A 20,378-nucleotide genomic window follows, 5' to 3' on the forward strand; every position below is an offset into this window, starting at 1 on the left:
GTTGTCTCTGGATTTAACCCAAGTCATCTTGGACAGACTCTGGGGCATCGCTCATCACAGGTCTGGCATAAGTCTGCAGGCTGCTGGATTTAGGCTGCTGTTGGGCTGAGTATTTTTGGCTATCTAAGCTGGTTGCTCACCTGAATTAGTTCCAAACTAAATGTGGACACAGTTTTATAGAAGTAATGATGCTTATTATTTTAAAATAATTAATCAGCTATACACGCCACTGTATTGAATGGGAAACAAACACAGTGGACAGTGCTCCTCCTTCCCCTTCCTGTGTAGAAATGAGCATGCTGCTCTCATGTCTGTCTGTCTGCTCTGTTTCCTCCTCTCAGGTCTTTGTCTGGGCGTATCGTTGGAGGAGTGTGGTGGTTCTTCACCCTCATCATCATCTCTTCCTACACAGCAAACCTGGCTGCTTTCCTCACAGTGGAGAGGATGGTTTCTCCAATTGAAAGCGCAGAGGACCTGGCTAAGCAGACAGAGATCGCTTATGGGACGCTAGACTCAGGCTCCACAAAGGAGTTTTTTAGGGTGAGTGTCTCAACTGGCTGTCATCCATGTTGTCGCTGCAGTGTGTAAGGAGGGCTGCTCTGACAGTAGTCAGTGTTGGCCAGAAGCACAGTCCCAGATAAGTCTCCAGAGCTGTCCTGTGGGTTTTGATTTATTATCTACCAAGTAATAAATCAAATGAATAATCAATAAAAGAATATCTAGAATCGTATTTTTGCTCTTATACAGCACTTCCAAAGTACTTGTACTATAAGTACATTAGATGAATTCAGTACATCATAAAATAGTAGTGCACAGTGTTTTATAAATAAACTTTTATTCAAAAATTAAACTGCCTAGAATTAAATGGCAGCTTTTTGCATTTGGATGAACACCTATAAGTGTTCATCCTATAGGATGTACAAATGTCTCAGTCCTAATGTGTCCACAAAACTAGATGATGGTATTATGTTTATGCTTTGGACAGAATGCAAATGCTTGCAAATCCATTTTGTTCCCAATTTAATTTCACATCAAACTGTGGTTTTACAGCTTTACACTTTCTTTTTTGGCAAAAGGAGTAATTCAGCTGTACAATTCTGCTCCTCATCCAACCATCTGTACAGTCATAAAACAAAGTTTGATCAGCCTCACGAGGCCTCCTCTAATATGCAGATTCATTTCTATTTCCACTAGTCAAAGGGCTGCCAATGCAAAAGTGCAGACATTCTCATCAAGGTTACACAATGCATAGAAGTCTAAAGATAAAGTAGTGTTGGCCATTAAAAGGTGAACAATTGTGTGGGTCTTTTAATACGTTCATCATTTTGACTCTGCTTCAAATTGGAGAGATGTAGTTCTGTGTTGGTCTCTTAATTGCTGCACTCTCAGAAAGAGTGAAGGGAAACAAAAAGGCAGGTCAGTCTGACTGTCAGGTGACTTCTGTGTATATGTTTGAAACTTAGGTAAAAAAAAAACTTTGAAGAACTACAAGTTGTCATTATAATTCCAATTTGTGGGCCTCTGTCACAAAAATGCAATCTCAAAGCAGGCGTCCCTTTCCTCGGAAATGGAAATGTCATTCACATCCAGTGTCCGGCTCTGAGCTGTGTCTATTTTTAGTCCTAGTTGGTCTCTCTGTGTGATTGCTCGGAGTGAGCCTGAGACGTCTGATAAATACAAACCCTACTCTTTGTTAGATTCAGTTATTAGGATGGCACTGTGTGTTTGTTTCAGGCTCTGCATCGGTCCACAGGGACTTATAAAATCACATCTTACCATCTCATCTGAGATTTACAGACGTCTAGTGTAAATATTCTAAAATGCAGTTATGGTAGAACAGCACGTTTCTGTCTTTTTGTTTGGCCTTGAACCTTGTGAGTAATTTTAAGGACAGTCAGCGAAGGCATGATCAAATAAAATCATAGCTTTCAAAGGATTAGTCAAAAAAGAAAACATTTTGGTATCATTACCTTTGGGATGAAAGATTCTTCATGAAAGGGAAAACTTTTTGCATGGATGTAACCAAGTGTAGGCACTTATAATGTTTCTGTGACCTAAGCCATTTCTAAAAGCATCCAGGCAGAGTAGCTACGTCTGCTGTGCCATGCTGAACTGAACATGCTGAGGTTTTAAAGGCATTGAAATGGTGCAATCACCACGATCAGTGTGGAGGAGGTCATCTGTAACTCACATCTCTTGCACCGCAGAGTGCTTGAAAGCATTTCTTAAGGTTATAGAAAATGTGGTTGTTCAGACTTTCTAATGCAAAGCAAATGAAAATCCATCTTAGGAGAACTTTTAAACAGGAAGAGACTGCAGAGTAGTCTCTTCCTGTAGCTGGTCAAAGTGCCATATTAAGTGGGGAAATCGCTGTATGTGCCCTTTTTTGTCTTTTCATCCCTGCGCTTCCAAAAGTCTGCTACTGCTAGTAATAATAATAATAATACATGTAAAGAAGAAGCTTTGTTATTGTGACTGGAACAACGGATGGATTTAAAAAAGTTTTTGGAGTTCGTAGCACTTGATGTAGGTATGGTGGAAGAAAACAAGACCATGGGGAACAATGGGAGTAACAACTGGACATTTTAGAGGAAAGAAGAAAGAAATGATGATGCTCTCTTTATTTTTGTAAAAAACTGGATATCTACAGGGGACAGTACTAAAAATTGTGTACCCATATTTAAGTACCAGTTGCAACTGCTAAGTATTTTACATTCATACAGTAATTACACTGTAAAACCCAGACTGTTTTATAAAGTGTTAGTGAGTTAGTTGTTTGCCAATTCCACTTTGTTTAAACACATCTCTACACTGAAGTTGAAAATGTAGTTTTGAGCTACAACACAAACACTAATTTTGTCAAAATAGAAACATCATTTCATCTGACTCCATTTGTCTTATTGGCTTCATACATACATACATTATTGCAGACTGCCCTAAAAATATTATGGTTTTTTTTAAAGAAAAATGAAAAGTGATCAAATATATTCGACAGATTATTGTTGAGGCTTCCTGGTGAATCATCACATTAAAAGCAGCTTTATGAGCAGCAGTTTCTCTTTGTGGATCTGCTAATTCATCATGTATTTGGCAGGCTGTGATTTGTCAAAGGTGCTCCTGAGGAGATAATTGACAGGCCTGTTGTGACTTCATCCTGAGTGACAAACATTCTGCCAAAAATTCTTCCTCCAAACTGGAAATGTCAGTGAAGAGGAGCCATTCTAAGCAACGGTTACTGAAAACTGGCAATTAAAAGCTAATGAATAATAGGAGCTGTAAATACATTTTATAGTGATCTTCAAAGAGGGTGTGTCACTTAACCCAGCTCATGCAGCCTCCTCAATGCACATAATATATGATGAACATTTTTCAGACACTTGCTTTAATTCTTTTCTTGCTTTCAGAAAGGATGTAATTCACACTCTAGTCACTTTAGTTTGTTTTACTCAGTTTTTCTTTAACTGAACGTTTGTCACTTTTATTCTCATCTAGATGACATACTTAGCCTATGTTTATTTCTTTCTGTTAACATCCAGGCATCATCTGGTCCAGGATATGTTTACACTGCATTTAAAACATTTAACTCCACATTTTGAGAGATATGCTTATGTTGCTTAAGAGTTAAGATGAGAACATTGATAGCACCCTGTCTCAGCTAAATATGCTAGATGAAGAAAACAATGAGCTTAGCGTAGCACAAAGACTGGAAACAGCTAGCCTAGCACTCTTGTGGTTTCATGCACTGGAATTATGACAAAAACGACAAGTTACAACCTGTAATTTTACATAAGGATTAAACAACGAAATATAAGGTGTTAATTAATGAGCTTTAGAGCTGCTGGTTGTGGAATTTTATTATTTTTGGGCAGATCCATTTCAAATTAAGCTAACAGACTCCTGGCTTTATATTTATATTCAACAGTGTAATACAAGAGTCAATCTTCTTGTCTAACTCCGAATAAAAAGCTATTTCACCAAATGTTAAACTATTCCTTTAAAAGACATATTTATTTTAATTTTTAATCCTCATTTCCAACAAATTACAGGCTATCTTGCAATGAATTGTTGCAGATTCCTAACCTTGCCTGTTAGAGATGATTTTCATTTTATTTACCATGGCTCTGCTAAACAAGCCATGTTAGCTTCTTTATTCATTTGTTTCCACTGAATATGAGCATACATGTAATGAGTTTTAATCACTGTGCACATAACTAAGAATTGCATGCAGATATAAATAAAACACCAGAAAGATTGCACACGCTTTGTTTGTCCTGTCGTCTGTTTTGGGATGACAGAGTGACAGACGTACACTAAGGGCCATGAATCACTCTTAGCCCTTCAGTCAGCTACTGACAGATGAACAGGCGGTTGGGCTTTGAGTGTAGAGTAATATTATTACTATTCCCAGAGTGGATGAAGGGCAAAAAACCCAGATTTCTCACTGGCCATGGGTTATGGCACTAATAACTAATTGTTGTGATTACCAAAGTCATAAGTTAAGAGTGATTTAATGAATAATAAGGCTTTGTTAAGCCGTGGCTGGTGTAGTAAGAGGATTTGATAGGGGACTCTCAGTCTGACAGCATGAGGAGTTTCACAGATTTATACACTGTTGATCAACCAGCTCCTGACAAGCACACATCTACATGTAACCCAGAAAAGAATTGCATTTTCACACCGTGGTCAGGCCTGTCATCAGCTATTATTGTCATGTTAAGAGTGTTTACATGAACGCTCAGCTGAGCTGAAATTGTGCATATGTCAAGAGTGATTCACTTACTAGCCTTAGCCTACAATCCATTACATCTACCGTCAATTATTTATGTTGCCGTACACAACACTGAGCTGACATAGTTTGTCAATTCACTCTGATGTTCCTTTATATGTTCCAACCAGATGGGATGTAGAGCTGACTCACAACTACTGAAGGTACAATCTGGATGAAACCAGTCACACAGACTTGATTCCCTTATTACAAGTACAGTAAATAAACAAGTAAACACGAGTGTTAGGTCAACTCAAGTGATTAGATGTGTGACAAATAAAGAAGTACAGAATAGTATACTATATTCAGAAAAAATAAAAACAAGAAAACATCTGAGTTTATTAACGTTTTTTTCCATTATATCATGCTTATTATAGCTCCAGAGTTTCAGTGCTGACATCACTTTTCTCTTTCCTTTATACCAGAATGATTATGAACCTGACTCTCCTGCCTTAAGCACAATCGTGACAAGCAGTCTGTGAAGACATTTAGAAATAATGAAAAGTTTCAAGCCAAAGTTTTCTCTGAGGCGCTTCTCTTCTCCCTTGCCAAGCTCCGCAGAAGGTCACATTAGCCCAGTTTAATGCAGCTTCTGTATTTTTCCCCTCTACTGTAGACAGCTGTGTACTCCAGCTCCCCCGTGACAAGCGATCAGCCTCTCTCTGGCCATTTTTAGCAGCGTACTGAGTGTCAGAATAGGGCTGTGCTGTGCATGTCTGTAGCTGCTCCAGCTGGCAGCTGACTGGGCCACAGAGGTGAGGCCGTCAGTCCCAGAGTGAGCAGGTTAAACGGATTAAAGACAGCGCCATCACAGAGGGCTCTACACTGTCAAACAAGGAACATAAAATGTTTGGTATTTGACTCACTATCATGTGGATTTGTGAATATTTGACCGTGTTTGAACAGATGACTCTGCTATAGAGTTCTTTTTGCCCTGGATTGGTTTATGTTAATGTGACACACCAAATTACAAGAAAGAACATCCACATTTTGAAAGAGTGAACACTTTCTTTTTTCATATAAGAGGCTGAGATGCAACCCATAGATCATATGGTTTTGTACAGATAGGGTGACCAAAATGATAAAGAAATCTGTCTGCAGCTTTTACAAAAAAAATGAGACCTGCACAGGCTTAGCCACAGTAAAAGTTGTTATTCAGGATTTGAGGAAAGAAAGGCAGGCATGCAGCTGCCTAGCAACCAGCAGAGACTCTAGAAATAGTCCAGCACATAACATATTAAAGTAATAATTAAAAATAACCTTTACATACAATTTACATTAGTATAAACAAACATCTAACTGACTGAACTTTTAATAACCTGCATCATAGACATGCATGATAAAAATCCCTGAACAGATATTTAATGAAAGTGCTTCAGGCTGTATTATTGACTGGAGGCACTGTACTTGAATAAACACTGGACTTGGTGTGTTGCAGATGTGTGTGTGTGTGTGTGTGTGTGTGTGTGTGTGTGTGTGTGTGTGTGTGTGTGTGTGTGTGTGGTGTCACAGGCTATTTCTGGGGACAGAATTTCGATTTAGGACCCGTTGATGAGGACAACTTGTCTGTATGGGGACAAAAGCTGTTTTTTAGGTCAGTGGTTAAGGTGATGGTTTGGTTAAGTCCCCAGAAAATGAATGTAAGTCTATGTAATGTCCCCAGAAATGACCAGGGTGTGTGTTTGTGTGTGTGTGTGTGTGTGTGTGTGTGTGTGTGTGTGTGTGTGTCTTTGTACTCCAGGTAATAGTTTGACATTTTAGGAAATAAGCCTATTTGCTTTCTTGCAGAGACCTAGATGAGGAGATCAATACCAATCTTATGTCTGTCTGTTAAATATGAGGCTACATCCAGGTGTTTTCAGTCTTCACGCTAACAAGAGGAAACAGTAGCTTTTCTCAAAAGTGATATAACCACCTACCAGTTGCTCTAAAGCTGTCTTGTCATCACTGTCATGTTGCCGTATTTGTCAGTTTTGCTCAGGTTAAACAAAGAAAACATGAAGCAAGAAAGAAAGCAAATGAGCATATGTTGAACTATTCCTTTATATATTTAGTAGAGAACCTGGAGTGTGAAACTTGTTCATGCCCCCAATCACTTTTTTTTATAGCATCATGCTGCACAACAGGTCTTTAAAATGTCATACTGGTCAAATCAACTAGGCTAATAAAATGTGTGAAAGGACTGATTTGATTTCATTAAGAATGAAACCATCGTGATTGTGACTCCAGCTGTGATCTGCTGGTAGGAGCACAAGATGAGGAGGAAGAGGTCAGTTCTGTCTGTTAACACTAGAACCGCCAACATTCCAATATACCTAGAACCGCCGGAGGGGATCATTTTTACCCCCTGTCAGCAATCGCAAAGATGTCATTTCTTGAAGCAGTTAAGTTGTTAATTTTCATCTCTTTATGTAATAAGTAAGACAAAATAACTATTTACATTTCAGTTGAGTGGATTTTTATTAATTTTAGGCCTACAATTGCTTTAGTTATTTCATTATAGATCGAAAAGGTCAGAAAAGTCAAATTTGACTGTACCGGACTGTTAAATAGTTAAATAATTTAATTAAGAGTATTTATTTATTGTATTACAAGAAACTTAAACGTTAAAACAGTTAAAAATACATTTTGGATAATAATGTGTTGTTTTAGTTACGCTACTGGGAATAAAGAAACGGAGCGCTCACTATTTACAATTGCTTTATTTACAGATAGAAAAGGTAAAAGATTCACCAATAAACTATGGGCTACAACAAAATGATTCATACATTTAAATAATTTAATTATTGTAGAAGAAGAACAATTAAAAGTTAAAAATGAGTTTTGGATAATAACGCGTTTTATGAAGGGAATAAATAAACGGAGCGCTATCTCTCGCACACACCCGCCCACCCACCCACCCACTCTGACACTGCTCATTTAGCGCGCACTAGGCAATCGTACCGTGCCCAAGCACGTTTGCCCCCTAAAGTCCGGATTATTTGGCTAGTGTGAGTGCAAGTGTACCCTGTTTGAGGGAGAAGAAGCCAATTTTCCAGGGAATCGCAGCACGCAGCATCCAGCGTGCTGCGTGGACTTCATTACATCTGCTGCACCGCTGCTACCACAATTATCAAATGCTAAGTTTATTGTCTGTGACTGTGATCCTCATAAAAGTAATATTTTACAAATCTGCATTATATAAACAAACGAAATTCGTTAAAGTAAGTCATTTGGCGACTTCTAAGTCATAAAACTAAGTCTTACTTTTACTGGAGTAATCTACCTCGTTCGCACCTGTCATTGTAAGGAAAAATTTACCTACTGAGTGAAACTCTCCCGTTCTCTCTTATAAACGAGTCGGACAACAACGTGTATCAAACATGAAGCAAAGTGAAAAAATAATAAAGCACGTAATAACACCCCCCCCCCCCCCCCGCCCCCCCTTGCGGAAGTGTTGAGCACGGCATTCTACAGCGGTTTTATAAGGGGTAAAAATGAACCCCTCGGCGGTTCGAGGTATAAATGATCATATTTTTTTTTCTTTTTATCCCACACCCCCCATAATTCACTAGATGATTAATAAACCCATTTTAGGAAAAGTCACGAACTGAAAGATGTAGGGGTCTTAATTTAACAGAGTTACATGCATTTGAAAACGCCAGGGGGATAAAAATGACGCCTTGGCGGTTCTAGTGTTAATATTGATACCAAACATGGCCTGCAGTTTACTTCTGCTGTGCTGCCAGATTGTCAGACTTCAGGCTGCTGGCAAAAAGCCAGATACCTTTGCTGCACTGTTTGCTTTTAAAGGGTGAATCCACTCTGAATTATAAGAGGCAGAAGTGATTGGTGATGGCACAACAGGAGCTTTAATGGCTGACAACACCTGCTGCGACATCATGGATTTTGGCGTGGCCAAAAAGTGCAGCAGCATTTTTTCCCCCATGTGATTCAGAGTCACCTTAAAGAAATAATTCGAAAATTTAAAAAATATGAATTAGATGAGAAGAGTGATACCACTCACATTTAAGAATGAAGCCCAGAGAGGTGAGTCGGTTACCTTTAGGGATTCAATTAATGCATTACTGCATTCAATTATATAACCCTAACCCTAACCCTTTTCTTCAGCTGAAAAGAGGGTAGTCTAACTTTCTTGATACAACCATCAGTACAGCCATTTGCTAGTGTTTATTATATAAAGGACCAATACGTCGGTTTCTTACATGATGGTCTCGGTGTTATTCATGATTTAATATCATCTCTCCAGGGTGTACGTCTAAGTTGGTGCCTGTGTCCGGTGTATTGATTTGGTAGTAGTAATAATCTCTAAATGATTATTTCATGATGAATCACTTGGTGATGACGATGAATCATTTGGTGGCAGCAATAATTGTTAATTCAGCAGCTCTTGATTCCAAATCAAATAGAGCAGCATGTTTTTCCATCAATTACTACTATGTTGTGGTATTGTAGGGAGGGTCCAAAAATATACACTCACCAAGCACTTTATTAGGAATACCAGGTCTTAATACCCAGATTTTATTATATACATGAGACATGAGAGTGGTTCTCATTAAGACAGCCACTAAGCCTTTTCTCCCAAAATGTCTATTCTTTCAACTAAAACCCACAGCGGCTCATTATGAATGTTTATTTTTTTATGATTGTCAATGTTTTTATATTCAGCTCATGACTAAACTGTCTCTGTTTTCTCTCTCTGCTCCCTCAAATACAGCGCTCCAAAATAGCAGTTTATGAGAAAATGTGGTCATACATGAAATCAGCTGAACCTTCAGTGTTTGCCAAGACAACACCAGACGGGGTTTCTCGGGTACGAAAGTCGAAGGGCAAGTTCGCCTTTCTTCTCGAGTCCACTATGAACGAGTACATAGAGCAGCGGAAGCCATGTGACACCATGAAAGTTGGCGGAAACCTCGACTCTAAGGGCTACGGTGTGGCTACACCTAAAGGCTCTGCATTAAGGTGGGTGGGATAATATAACAATATCCTCCATGTTGTTATAGTATTCCACCTACCCTGATGTCTCCTTTGTCCATTCTCTTCTTCCTCACTCCTTAATTCTTCTTTTTTTTTTCTCCAACTGCATCAATGAGTGAACAGTATTATGAGTTATTTAAATTTAATCAACGCATTCAGACATTTTCTGTTCTGTCCTATCTATCTGGTCTGTGTCTCTTTGTGTTACTTTCTTCTTTCTCTTAAGGAAAGTTCTGTTTTTTGGTATATTAGTTGCATTCAGTAAATCCATTTGAATGTTGATGTGCACTGTGTCACCTTCTCCCCCAACCTCGATTGTTTTGCTCTCCTCCCTCAACCTTCCCCTCCCTCCTGGTTTCTGTGGTGTCCTTTGCATTGCTTCTAATTTAACGATGAAATATTTCTTCATTTGCTAGTTAAAAATGCTGGTCTGTGAGTTGTGATGAATGTTAAGCAGCATGCTGGATGTTCTTATTTCTAATTCAACAATGACAGATTGTCCCCATCCCGCACACTTCAGTTACAAGCAATGTGACCCTCCATGCCACCTCTCTAATATTTAGCGTTTTCTTTGCTGTTAAAATGCTTCTTACCTTTCCACACCAGTGAAATTCTTTACCAATTTGTCCCTTCCGTGCTCCCCTTATGAACCATTGACATTTATTACTACTTTTTTACTAATATTCTATATTAGATTTCTCACGGACCTGTTCATTTTCTTACAAGTTATGTTTTATCGTTTCAAGAAATGCTGTTAACCTGGCAGTGTTAAAACTGAATGAGCAAGGCCTCTTGGACAAATTGAAAAACAAATGGTGGTACGACAAGGGAGAGTGCGGCAGCGGGGGAGGTGACTCTAAGGTCAGCCTCAATGTCACCAAAGTCGGGTACCCTAGAACAGAGTAATCGGCAAGGCTGTCGTCACGGAATGTAGTCTTTGGGCAACAAGTTACTGATAAATACCTTTTCCATATTTAATGTGCAACTGTGATCAAGTGGGAACCCTTTACTTGGCTAATGGAGGAGAAAAATAGCCCAAAACGTGCTGAGATAGAGAAATAGGACAGAAGGAGATCAGAACAGTAATTTGTTAACATTGTGCTTGTGATAGAGTAGTTGTTTTTGTGTTTTTGGCCTGTGGTTATGAAAGACAGAACACATCTTTCCCTCTGGTTTTTATATCTACAGGCCAACATGAAAGCTTTGTATCTTCAATATTTGACATTCACAATACTGCCAGAAGGTTTTTAAGCCAGCATCAGTTCACAAGATCAGTACTTTCAAGTTGAACAATGTATGCACTCTCCAATCAGCCGCCTGGGTTAGGGCAGGCACGGGGAACAGCGTTGTCTTGAGGGGACTAAGCATCGCAGGCAAACGTGAGAATTCTAATGACAGAGTGACAACTAACGGTCCAAACTTTTTGTCCGACATCCTCTCACCGAAAATCCAGCGTAAGACTGAAACCTTTGGTTGGTCTTGATCCAAGGCCAGTCAAAGTCTTTCCATGGCCACCCTGACATGGTAAACCCTTCAGTAGAGTGTAAGATATAACCGGTGGCCCCATTTGTACAAGAGGATTTGATTTGAATCTCACATTTGTGTTAAGATCATTTCTAATAGTGAGTATAGAGCTGATGTGCAAAGAGTGAGGCTGCATTCACACCTTAAATGTGAAGTTTAAAAAAGATAATTATGGAAAAACAGGATTTTTTTCCAAATAATGATGCAATAATGGCTTTTTTCTTCCAATCAAATCTGTTGTACATCTTTTCTGTAAATGAGGCCCCGGATCTTGTGTTTCAGACATGAGGGCGCAGTAACAGCCCAACTGTGGATCCATCTCTGCCTTTCAGCTTGCATCATGACCACAGTACTCTTGGCATATTGCAAAAGAGGAGAACAAGCTAACTTTGCTGTTATTCTCTCAAGTCATCCATTCTTGAGTGAGCAGGACATGGATACTACCAGAGGGATAACACAAAGGAGCCGTCTCCTCTCACTAGTGATTTGCCTCGATTCCCCGGTTAGACAGAGAGTAGATGATCACATCCGACTGACTGCCACATTTCTTTGTCCTTATTTCACTTTCAGAAGTGCATGGGTGGATGATTTCACAGTTTAACAGTAAAATGGAAATATATTGTATGTAACAACCACTGAGAGAGTGTGACATTCACAGCACGTCAAACCAGTCAAATGATATTTTATAATTCTATATTCAGACATGCTCACAAGAAGACAGGACGTTAAAGTCACAAATCTAGAAATATTTACAGGTGCTTTCATTTATGTTCCTGCTGTGTGATGTTATTTGATTCAGACATCATACAGTATGTGATTTATGTCTTAATTTGGCCATGAGAGTCAGTATTTTGCATGGTTTGTACATATTGTGTTTTATTTTGTTTGGTCTTGAACATTTTCAGACACCACATTCCTGTTTTGCAGACAGACTGAAAGGTAAAGTTCTGACTTGACAGAGAGGGAACAGAGGTTGACTTGTTCCTAACACTCAGGGAACAAGGACAGGAGGCGGGCAACACCTGTCCAATGTATCAAATCCAATATAACGATAAAGACTATCTTTGTGAAGCTTATACTTCCAATAAGATGCAGGATAATACTGCAGCAACACACCAAAGACCTCTCTGACACAGACTCTATAAAAACTGAACAGTATTCATTATTAATCTTCACAAATGTAACATTTATAGCCCTGGCTGTTGTATTGCATTGTAATACACTGCACAGGTGTTACTGATATTCTGTTCACCTCTTGTACTTAATCAGGCAGATACATTCCTACTCTTTTCAGTCATTCTTTTAACACAGAGTTGAGATGCTGGCAACAACACGCCTGGGAAAAAAACAACTATCCTAAAGGAGCAATGCAATGGAATCACATGTCCTGTTTTCATTGAAGTATTTACCAAGTGCAGCTTTTTAAAGTTATTGTAAACTTTAAAAAAAAATATAAAGCAGAGAGGCTGTGACTTTAGTCCTTGAGACAATCAAGGCACTTTAGGTTGTTTTTTTACAGACCCATCCTTCTGCTTCTAGGAGAAACTAACCTCAGATAATCCCAGATTTGAATGAAATGTGATTGGTCGACTAGATACATAATTAATGAGGCTGCACATTACCAGACATTCCCTGGAGAGCAGGTGAAAGTGAGAGGACAGAGGTGGCTGATGTGGCTGTTGTATGCAGTTTGCTGCTGACTGTTAATGACAAGAATGTGTGGGGTTTTTTTTAAAAATATCTTGAAAGTGCTTTTTGTTTCAAACTATTAGAGTCACATGATGAAAAGTAAGCTCAAGAGCAGGTCAAGAGACACATACTCAATCATCTCATTGTCAATAAACCACTCTAACGTGCCATGCATTTCACTTTTTACAGTATATTGTGTGTTACGTGCTTCAGATGTTTCCGTGCAGGAGGCAACGGATCAGTTACAATTAAATAGATTTGACATTTGTCACGGTAACATGTCACATGCATATGCATTGTGATTCGATTTGATTACGTGCAGAGAAATGCTGGTGGCATATTATAATAAATAATAAGAAATTAGTAAAAAATAGGAATTTGTAAAATTTAAAAAAAAATAGAAACTCAAAACTGAGAAACTATAAATAAATGTAATGTAATAAGTATATAAAAACTAAACTATCAGATATATCAATCGCTATAGGGTATTTAATTGTAAATAAATATATAAAATAAATAGATATAAATACTATTAGATATAGAATCTACATTTTTCTCACACTTTTCTCTTTTCATGCACACAAATACTTACATATACATCACACTGTCTAAACTGCAATGATTTATACATGTATATGTTTTAATATTATGTTATTATCTGTGTTATATAAATATAATTTTTTTATGATTATAAACTTTAATCAATGAAGTATATATATACATCAGTATATGTGTACTGTACCATTTAGGACTATCCAGAATCATTTCTAGGTTTTGCTCAGTGGGTTGTACAGTATCTTAGACAAGATTAGATTAGATGGATGTTTTTACAGTTTCGGTGTCACTAAAACTCAACTTTTTTTCTCTCCATAACACTTTGTCTGTATTTGTATTATGCAGATATTCAGTGAGTAGCAGTACAGGCAGGTTTAGCCTTGATGTGAGCTGTTTATTACAGACAGTTCTAGATGTTACTCAACGCTGGGCTGATGAATCACAGTTTTTATCAGTTTGAGTTGAGTCTCCGTGGAGTGGTGAACTGATGTTACATCAGAGGTTTGGGACATTGAGAGTGTATTTTCCTTGACAGTGAATGACAGGGTATTCATCTATACAGACCACACTGCAATGGCCAACAGAGCAAATATACTTTAAAGCATTAATTTCATGTCTGCTTAGGGACTCTGAAAGGAAACAGATGTATGTTTTCTTTCTGTTAGCCCCATGGTGTGTTTTTCATAAGTGGCCCTTTTCACCTCAGGTTGGTGTGAAAGCCTGTCAGCCTCCATCAAGGTTTGATGACTTGATTTGATGCCCTGTGATTTTTGAATTTTGGATATTAAATCTTTTTTATTCAATATAATTCAGGGTCTTTACATCTATGCATTGCACAAAAGACAAGATGGTTCCAGTGATACAGTTACAGTTAGTTGTCCTATAGATATGACTGTAATCTCTGTGTTTCTATACATATAATCAGTGTTTATGGACAAGAATGTCTTTGTATTCACGTTTTTAAGATGAGAAAAAACACAGGGAAAGCTTTTTTCTTTTCCAACTATGATTCTGGACAGTTGTGTAAAAGTCCATGGCCACCACCTGGTGGTGTGTCTGAGGTCTGGGTCTTAATCTAATAACCAGCAAATCATTGCAGTTCAACTAGTATAATTATACAACTTCAGGCTGGAAAAAATGTAGATAAATAATTTATGATAACATCCTGCACACAAAGCCATGGCACAATCATAATCTTTCCATAGTTATGTGATAATTGATACGTTTTGACACGTTCTGTTCTGTGTAGGGAGGTCAAAGGTTAGACAGCCAAAGAGCACAGGGAGGCTTTTTAACAGTTTGTCTCCTCACTGAAAGGAGGCTTAGCAGACTGAACAAAGTAGAAGCTCACTCTGTGGACACAAAAACACTTGAAAGGAAGATGCCAGATGCTCATCAATAACAATCTTTTAAAAAGTGCTTTATACTGAGATGAATACCCTTAAACAGGCTTATTATGAAAAGCTTTTTTGTTCAGTATTTGTCCTCATAGTGTCTAAAATGTTACATAACACAGAGCCTTAGTATCCAAAATGTGTTTTTGTCTAAATTATACAATTACAAATCACTTTAAGTAGGATGTTTATGGCTGTTTGCTTGATTCATGAAGTGTACCAACCATTTAGTTCAAAGCTCATGGTCATTGCATTTTCCATTCTGTCCCGTGAGGGGATTAAAAGCTGCAGACTGTGTATCAATTATAGTGTGTTGCATTCAAATCCATGTATCTCAGTTTAGATTCTGCTGTTTGTTTGTGGGAGGCAGCTTTCACAAACAAAACAAATCATTACTTTGCCTTTCAAGGAGCTCTGACTGCAGAACAGGACTACAGATCATCCACTTAAGACTGTGCATGACGTCCTTATGTTTTATGCTTTTCAAAATGTCATAAAAAATAGTATTTGTATTCTATTTGACATACAAAGAACACAGTGGTGAATACAATATATTTGATGATGGTTGACAAACACTGATCTTTTTTTCTTAAAGGAAATAAGCCTGGAAATCTAGCAGTCGAGGAAATTGAATGTAATGTCTTGCAAAACAAAAAACCCCAAATTATGACTCTTGTCATCACAGATTTTGGTTCATAAAGTTGTCTTCAAAGACTTAGAACCAAATTTACTTGACCTCATCTGGCTGCTAATGATTCGGATGCGTACACGTAGCAGCAGAGAAACATCTAATCTGATGAAGTTTCTCAGTGTATTAATCACATCACACTGTGTGTCTATAGGGGCGATTTTGTGAGACATTAGCCTCTAACAGCTGTTAATGAAATTGGACTGCTGTGTTTTGTTTGTTAGTCAAGAAAGGGTTCCTGTTAGATCCACCTTGCTAAACATCAAAAAAGCTGCCCATAGCAACAAAATGTGCCCTCAGCAATGACTGCATCTGTTTTTTATCTGTTTCATTCTGTGAAAGCTATGCAGCAGCTGCTTTATTCTGCAAGTTCAAATCTTTTTCTCTTTTTGTGATCAGTGTGTGCCGATTACTCAAAGCGATATAGGTAGGGTCTGGCATGTTAGGGTAGTCATGAATTATGAAAGGTCATATATATTTATGGATTTATTTATTTATTTATACTATGTAGTGTTGCTTGCTATCTGTGATGTCTTGGCCAGGACCCTACTCTATCGCTTTGCACAGTATAAAGTAGTTAAAAAAGTTGAATAACATAAAATAACATAATAAAATGTTATTTATGTTATTTCCCACGTGAAGAACTCCTGTAAACCTTGCAGTATTGAAACTCAGTGAACAAGGCATCTTAGACAAGCTGAAAAACAAATGGTGGTACGATAAGGGTGAATGTGGAACCAAGGACTCTGGAAGTAAGGTCAGTCGCTGCAGGTCTTTTTACACTGATTGCAAAATGCATTTTGACCTAACTGTTCATATGCAAACATCTAAAGCATACATTGTTAATCATGACATGGTATACCTGAACACTTGCTTGTTTGCACTCAGAATAACATTCAACACGTTAAAAACTAGATTCACTTCACACATAGTCCGATTTATGTACATGCTGATCATAATCCATTACATTAACCTCATCACTACTGTATGTAGACAACTCAAGATTTCTTAAAAAAATGCAGCATGATTACACACGTTATTTTTTATTCATACCATCAGATTTTTGAAAAGTTGAATCATAGAATTGAAACCATTATACTGCTGTTTTATCATCCAAACCTCTATTGAAATTTAGTTTATTGGTGTTCTTATTCATTTGCATGCAAATTGTGTATATTAACTCCACACGTTTCCCAAAGGCATCCTTATTCTGACAAAGTCCAAACTGACCTTTAAATACCACCTGACTACAAAGTGGTCAAATGGTGTTTAATAGTCATGTCTCATAATTGGACTAGACAAAAAAAAAGTCCTGCAGGGTTCAAATGCAAATGGTAAAACTCACATAAATGAATTTCAATATTACTGTTTGGCTTTTAATAGCAGCAAAATGGTTCAATTCGCCTTCCACAGCTTGCCACTTTGATTGTACAAATGCAGTGTGTCGAAGGTTAAGTTCAGTAGCTATGATAGTGAATCAAGGGTTTAATCTGTAGACCTGTACGACCACGACCGCCTTCCTTTAGAGGTGGTCTCGTAAAGAGACCATAAAGTAGGATAGATAGCAGCTCTCTACATTCACCTTCCCAGCTTTTAGAACAGAGATAACTTAAGAGAGGAGGAAGTAGACACATTTAGTGCCAGGTTGTTCCAATTTATGTCACTCATAGTCTAAATCAGGCAACTGTATCTCATGAGGGTTTAGTAGACACAATTAGAAACCTCCTCAGAGTTACTGTTTAGTCATGCTGTAGTGCAGAGAGGATGTAGGATTTGTGTTGGTTGTTTATTGAGGTCAGCCTCACAGTGCCAGTTTTAAAAAAGTCTTAACGGTGGTCTTTACCTCCCCCAGGACAAGACAAGTGCACTAAGCCTGAGCAACGTGGCAGGAGTCTTCTATATTCTGGTGGGAGGGCTTGGCCTGGCTATGACTGTGGCTTTGATAGAGTTCTGCTATAAGTCAAGGCAAGAAACCAAAAGACTGAAGCTGGCAAAGAATGCTCAAAACTTTAAGCCAGCCCCTCCGGCAAACACCCAGAATTTTGCCACGTATCGTGAAGGCTACAACGTGTATGGGACAGAGAGTGTTAAAATCTAGAGGGTAGGTCTTTATTTATTTTTTATTTTTTAGTTTCCATGCTGTTACAGTTGGAACTTAAACTCGTAGAAAATTGAATTTTTTTTTTTTTTTACAGAGGTGAAATGTGTCAATTCCCACTGGTGCGTCTGGATGGAAAACAGCCACTCTGCGTGACCCCAACGACCCCGGAGGCTGGCATCCTGGAGGCAACAGCCTTTTGTCATCAGCTTGGACACAAGCCTAGAAGTCAACAAGTGCTCATTCTGGGTTTGCGAAGCCCGTCACACTAACAGAGGGGCAACGACGCAACAGGACTTTTTAGCTTCTGGAAACATGGGATTTGCCTCTTGTAGTGCCTTATGGAGCATTTGGCGTCATGGCAATGCAATCAAATTTAATTCACTTGGGAAATAAAAAAAAATCTGTGGAACTAGGGCAAAAATGTTGCTTTAAATGACAATTAGATGAACTGTTGTAATTTCAGTTTGTTTTCTATATCGAAGAAGAAGAAGAAGAAAAAAAAAAGCCATGATTTACAAATAAACCATCCTGGAGTACTTATGAAGTAATTTGAATCCTTTACAGACATATTTTTGTGGTGAAATCTTAAGTTGGATAAATGTTATATTTAGTGAAGTAAAGTCATTTTCTTGTTTTACTATAAGAATATTTTCAGTGTCATAATATTTAGGACAAGCATCAGTCAGTAGGGTTAAGCATTAATGAAAACTGACAACATTGTACCCCAGTTTTTACTCAGAAAATATCAGTAATATGAGAGTAGTGGTCATCTGAAACTTCTTTTCAAAGCCTGTTGGACATCATATACACCTGACTCTGTATTCACTTAGATGCTTGTTTTAAATCGACCACGAGAGCGACTGCATTTGTTTCAACTGCCACAATTTTTGAGATGAGCATTTTTCTTATTGAAATGAGGTCTGCTTTTAATCACTTAGTGCCATATTGTGGAACCCAAGAAGAATTATAAATCCTTTAGAGACTAGGAGAGTGACCCCTTTTTATGTAATGGCATATTCCAATTGTTTAACTGAGCTTATGGTTTACACTTTGTACACACTTAGAAGCTGTTCTCATGTAAATGCAGTATCTGCAGCTGTGAATCTCAACATTTTGGTAACTGATAAACACACCATAGCTGCTTGGGGTTGTGATACGCTTTCTGTGTCTATGCATTATGCAGAAGGTGAGCTGGTGAGCTGTACATTGAGGAAGAGAGCTATGAATGAAACATTTGTCTGTTTGTATAAGTGAACTTTTTATAAAGGGAAGGGGAAAAAAATGAAAATGCTACAAACCATGTACGCCTACATTTGTTTAGTATATCAGACTTTCTCATCCTTTTCTCCCCAGATAACGTGCATGTGAATTTTACCAAATGGCAACTCGAAATGGACCCTGGTTTAGTTAGTTTGATAGCGACATTTGATCCAGTTTGGGGTTTTTTTGTTTTTTTTTTTCCAGTTCATTTGTAACAGTACCTCAACCATGAGAGTTGCATGTATGGACACAATGAACCTACGTTGAGAGGTCATGTACAAAGGATTTTATTACATTTCCTTAATAAAAGCAGGTTTATATTCATCTTCTTGACTTTCTTTTTCTTACATATGATATTAAGTATCAGTGTGAATGTTGGACTTTATACAAATAAAAATAAAAGAGAAACTGGGCTGTTTTGTTACAGGATCATTTTTACCATAAAAAAAAAACTAAAATGTAGTCATTAATCAGTAAGAATGAGTTTGCTCTGCTGCAGCTTTACTTACAGATATGTCAGACTGACAAACAGCATTTTTCTGAAATAATCGCAAATCTTGTTAGTATTGAACCCCAATCTGTGCCAGGAAAAAATATAAATGAAAAGTTAGGATTAAAAAAATAATTCATCATGCTTAGTCGACTTATTGTGCCAATACTGAATCAAAGTTATGACTCATCACTATTTTAGTTCACTATCTCATTATTTTGATGTAGAAAATGTAATTTTGTGTTTTATGTCTTTCTGTCTTAAAGGATGGGTTCACTATTTTTCCAAGTCTGTCTTAAAACAAGTCAGTTGGCCAAATAATACATTGAAACAGGTTTTTCTCATTCTAATCATCTCTCCTGTTCATGTCAAACGTGGTCATGTACGCAAAAATGTTTTTAAACATTATCTGAAGATAATGTGAAGCTTCAGTTTGTCAGATAAAGTGATTAGTCTTTTCATAATAGAAAAATGTCTCTTTTTGCCTCAACACAATGTTTTCCTGTTCAGCTGCAGTGGAAGGATCATAAGAGGGAATTTGACTTGCTTTGACTCATTAGGATGGCTGAAGCTTCGTACATTTCAATTTGAAATACATTTTTCAATGTCCACAGACTATGGATAATGCATTTACATAGTAGGTCCATAATGAAGGGATCTTCTATGAAAATGAGGAATAATCACAGCAAGAAATCAGTATTCATTTGGGCCTGACTATTGTTTTAAGCATTAAATTAGTTTTCAGTGACTCTACAGTTATATGTCTACACAGCAGGCTACACTAAACGTAACATAAAAAATTTAAATTAGGCAATGGGTGTCAGTTTGAACTGTTTCTGCTGTCAAACTGTATCTGAAGTACAAATGGTGAAAATTCAGTCCTAGACATAACTATTGCGTGGATAATCAACTTCCTGTTTGTAAAGCAAGGA

The 20,378-nt window shown here is 37.7% G+C and overlaps 1 protein-coding gene across 3 annotated transcripts in view; it reads left to right on the plus strand.

Annotated features, from left to right (window-relative positions):
* Window positions 1-17,693, plus strand: part of gria3a (glutamate receptor, ionotropic, AMPA 3a) — a 72,648-nt gene extending 54,955 nt beyond the window's left edge. For 2 of the 3 annotated variants that reach the window (XM_053332354.1, XM_053332351.1), the window contains 4 exons: window positions 342-540; window positions 9,483-9,730; window positions 10,492-10,606; window positions 17,448-17,693. In XM_053332354.1, coding sequence (XP_053188329.1) covers window positions 342-540; window positions 9,483-9,730; window positions 10,492-10,606; window positions 17,448-17,693 — 808 coding nt within the window. Of the gene's footprint in view, window positions 1-341; window positions 541-9,482; window positions 9,731-10,491; window positions 10,607-16,237; window positions 16,353-17,447 lie in introns of all 3 variants that reach the window. The other variant, XM_053332352.1, reaches the window with a different exon arrangement.
* Window positions 17,694-20,378: the final 2,685 nt, after the last annotated feature.

This window comes from Scomber japonicus, chromosome 13 (genome assembly GCF_027409825.1).
Source record: "Scomber japonicus isolate fScoJap1 chromosome 13, fScoJap1.pri, whole genome shotgun sequence".
Lineage (NCBI taxonomy): Eukaryota > Metazoa > Chordata > Actinopteri > Scombriformes > Scombridae > Scomber > Scomber japonicus.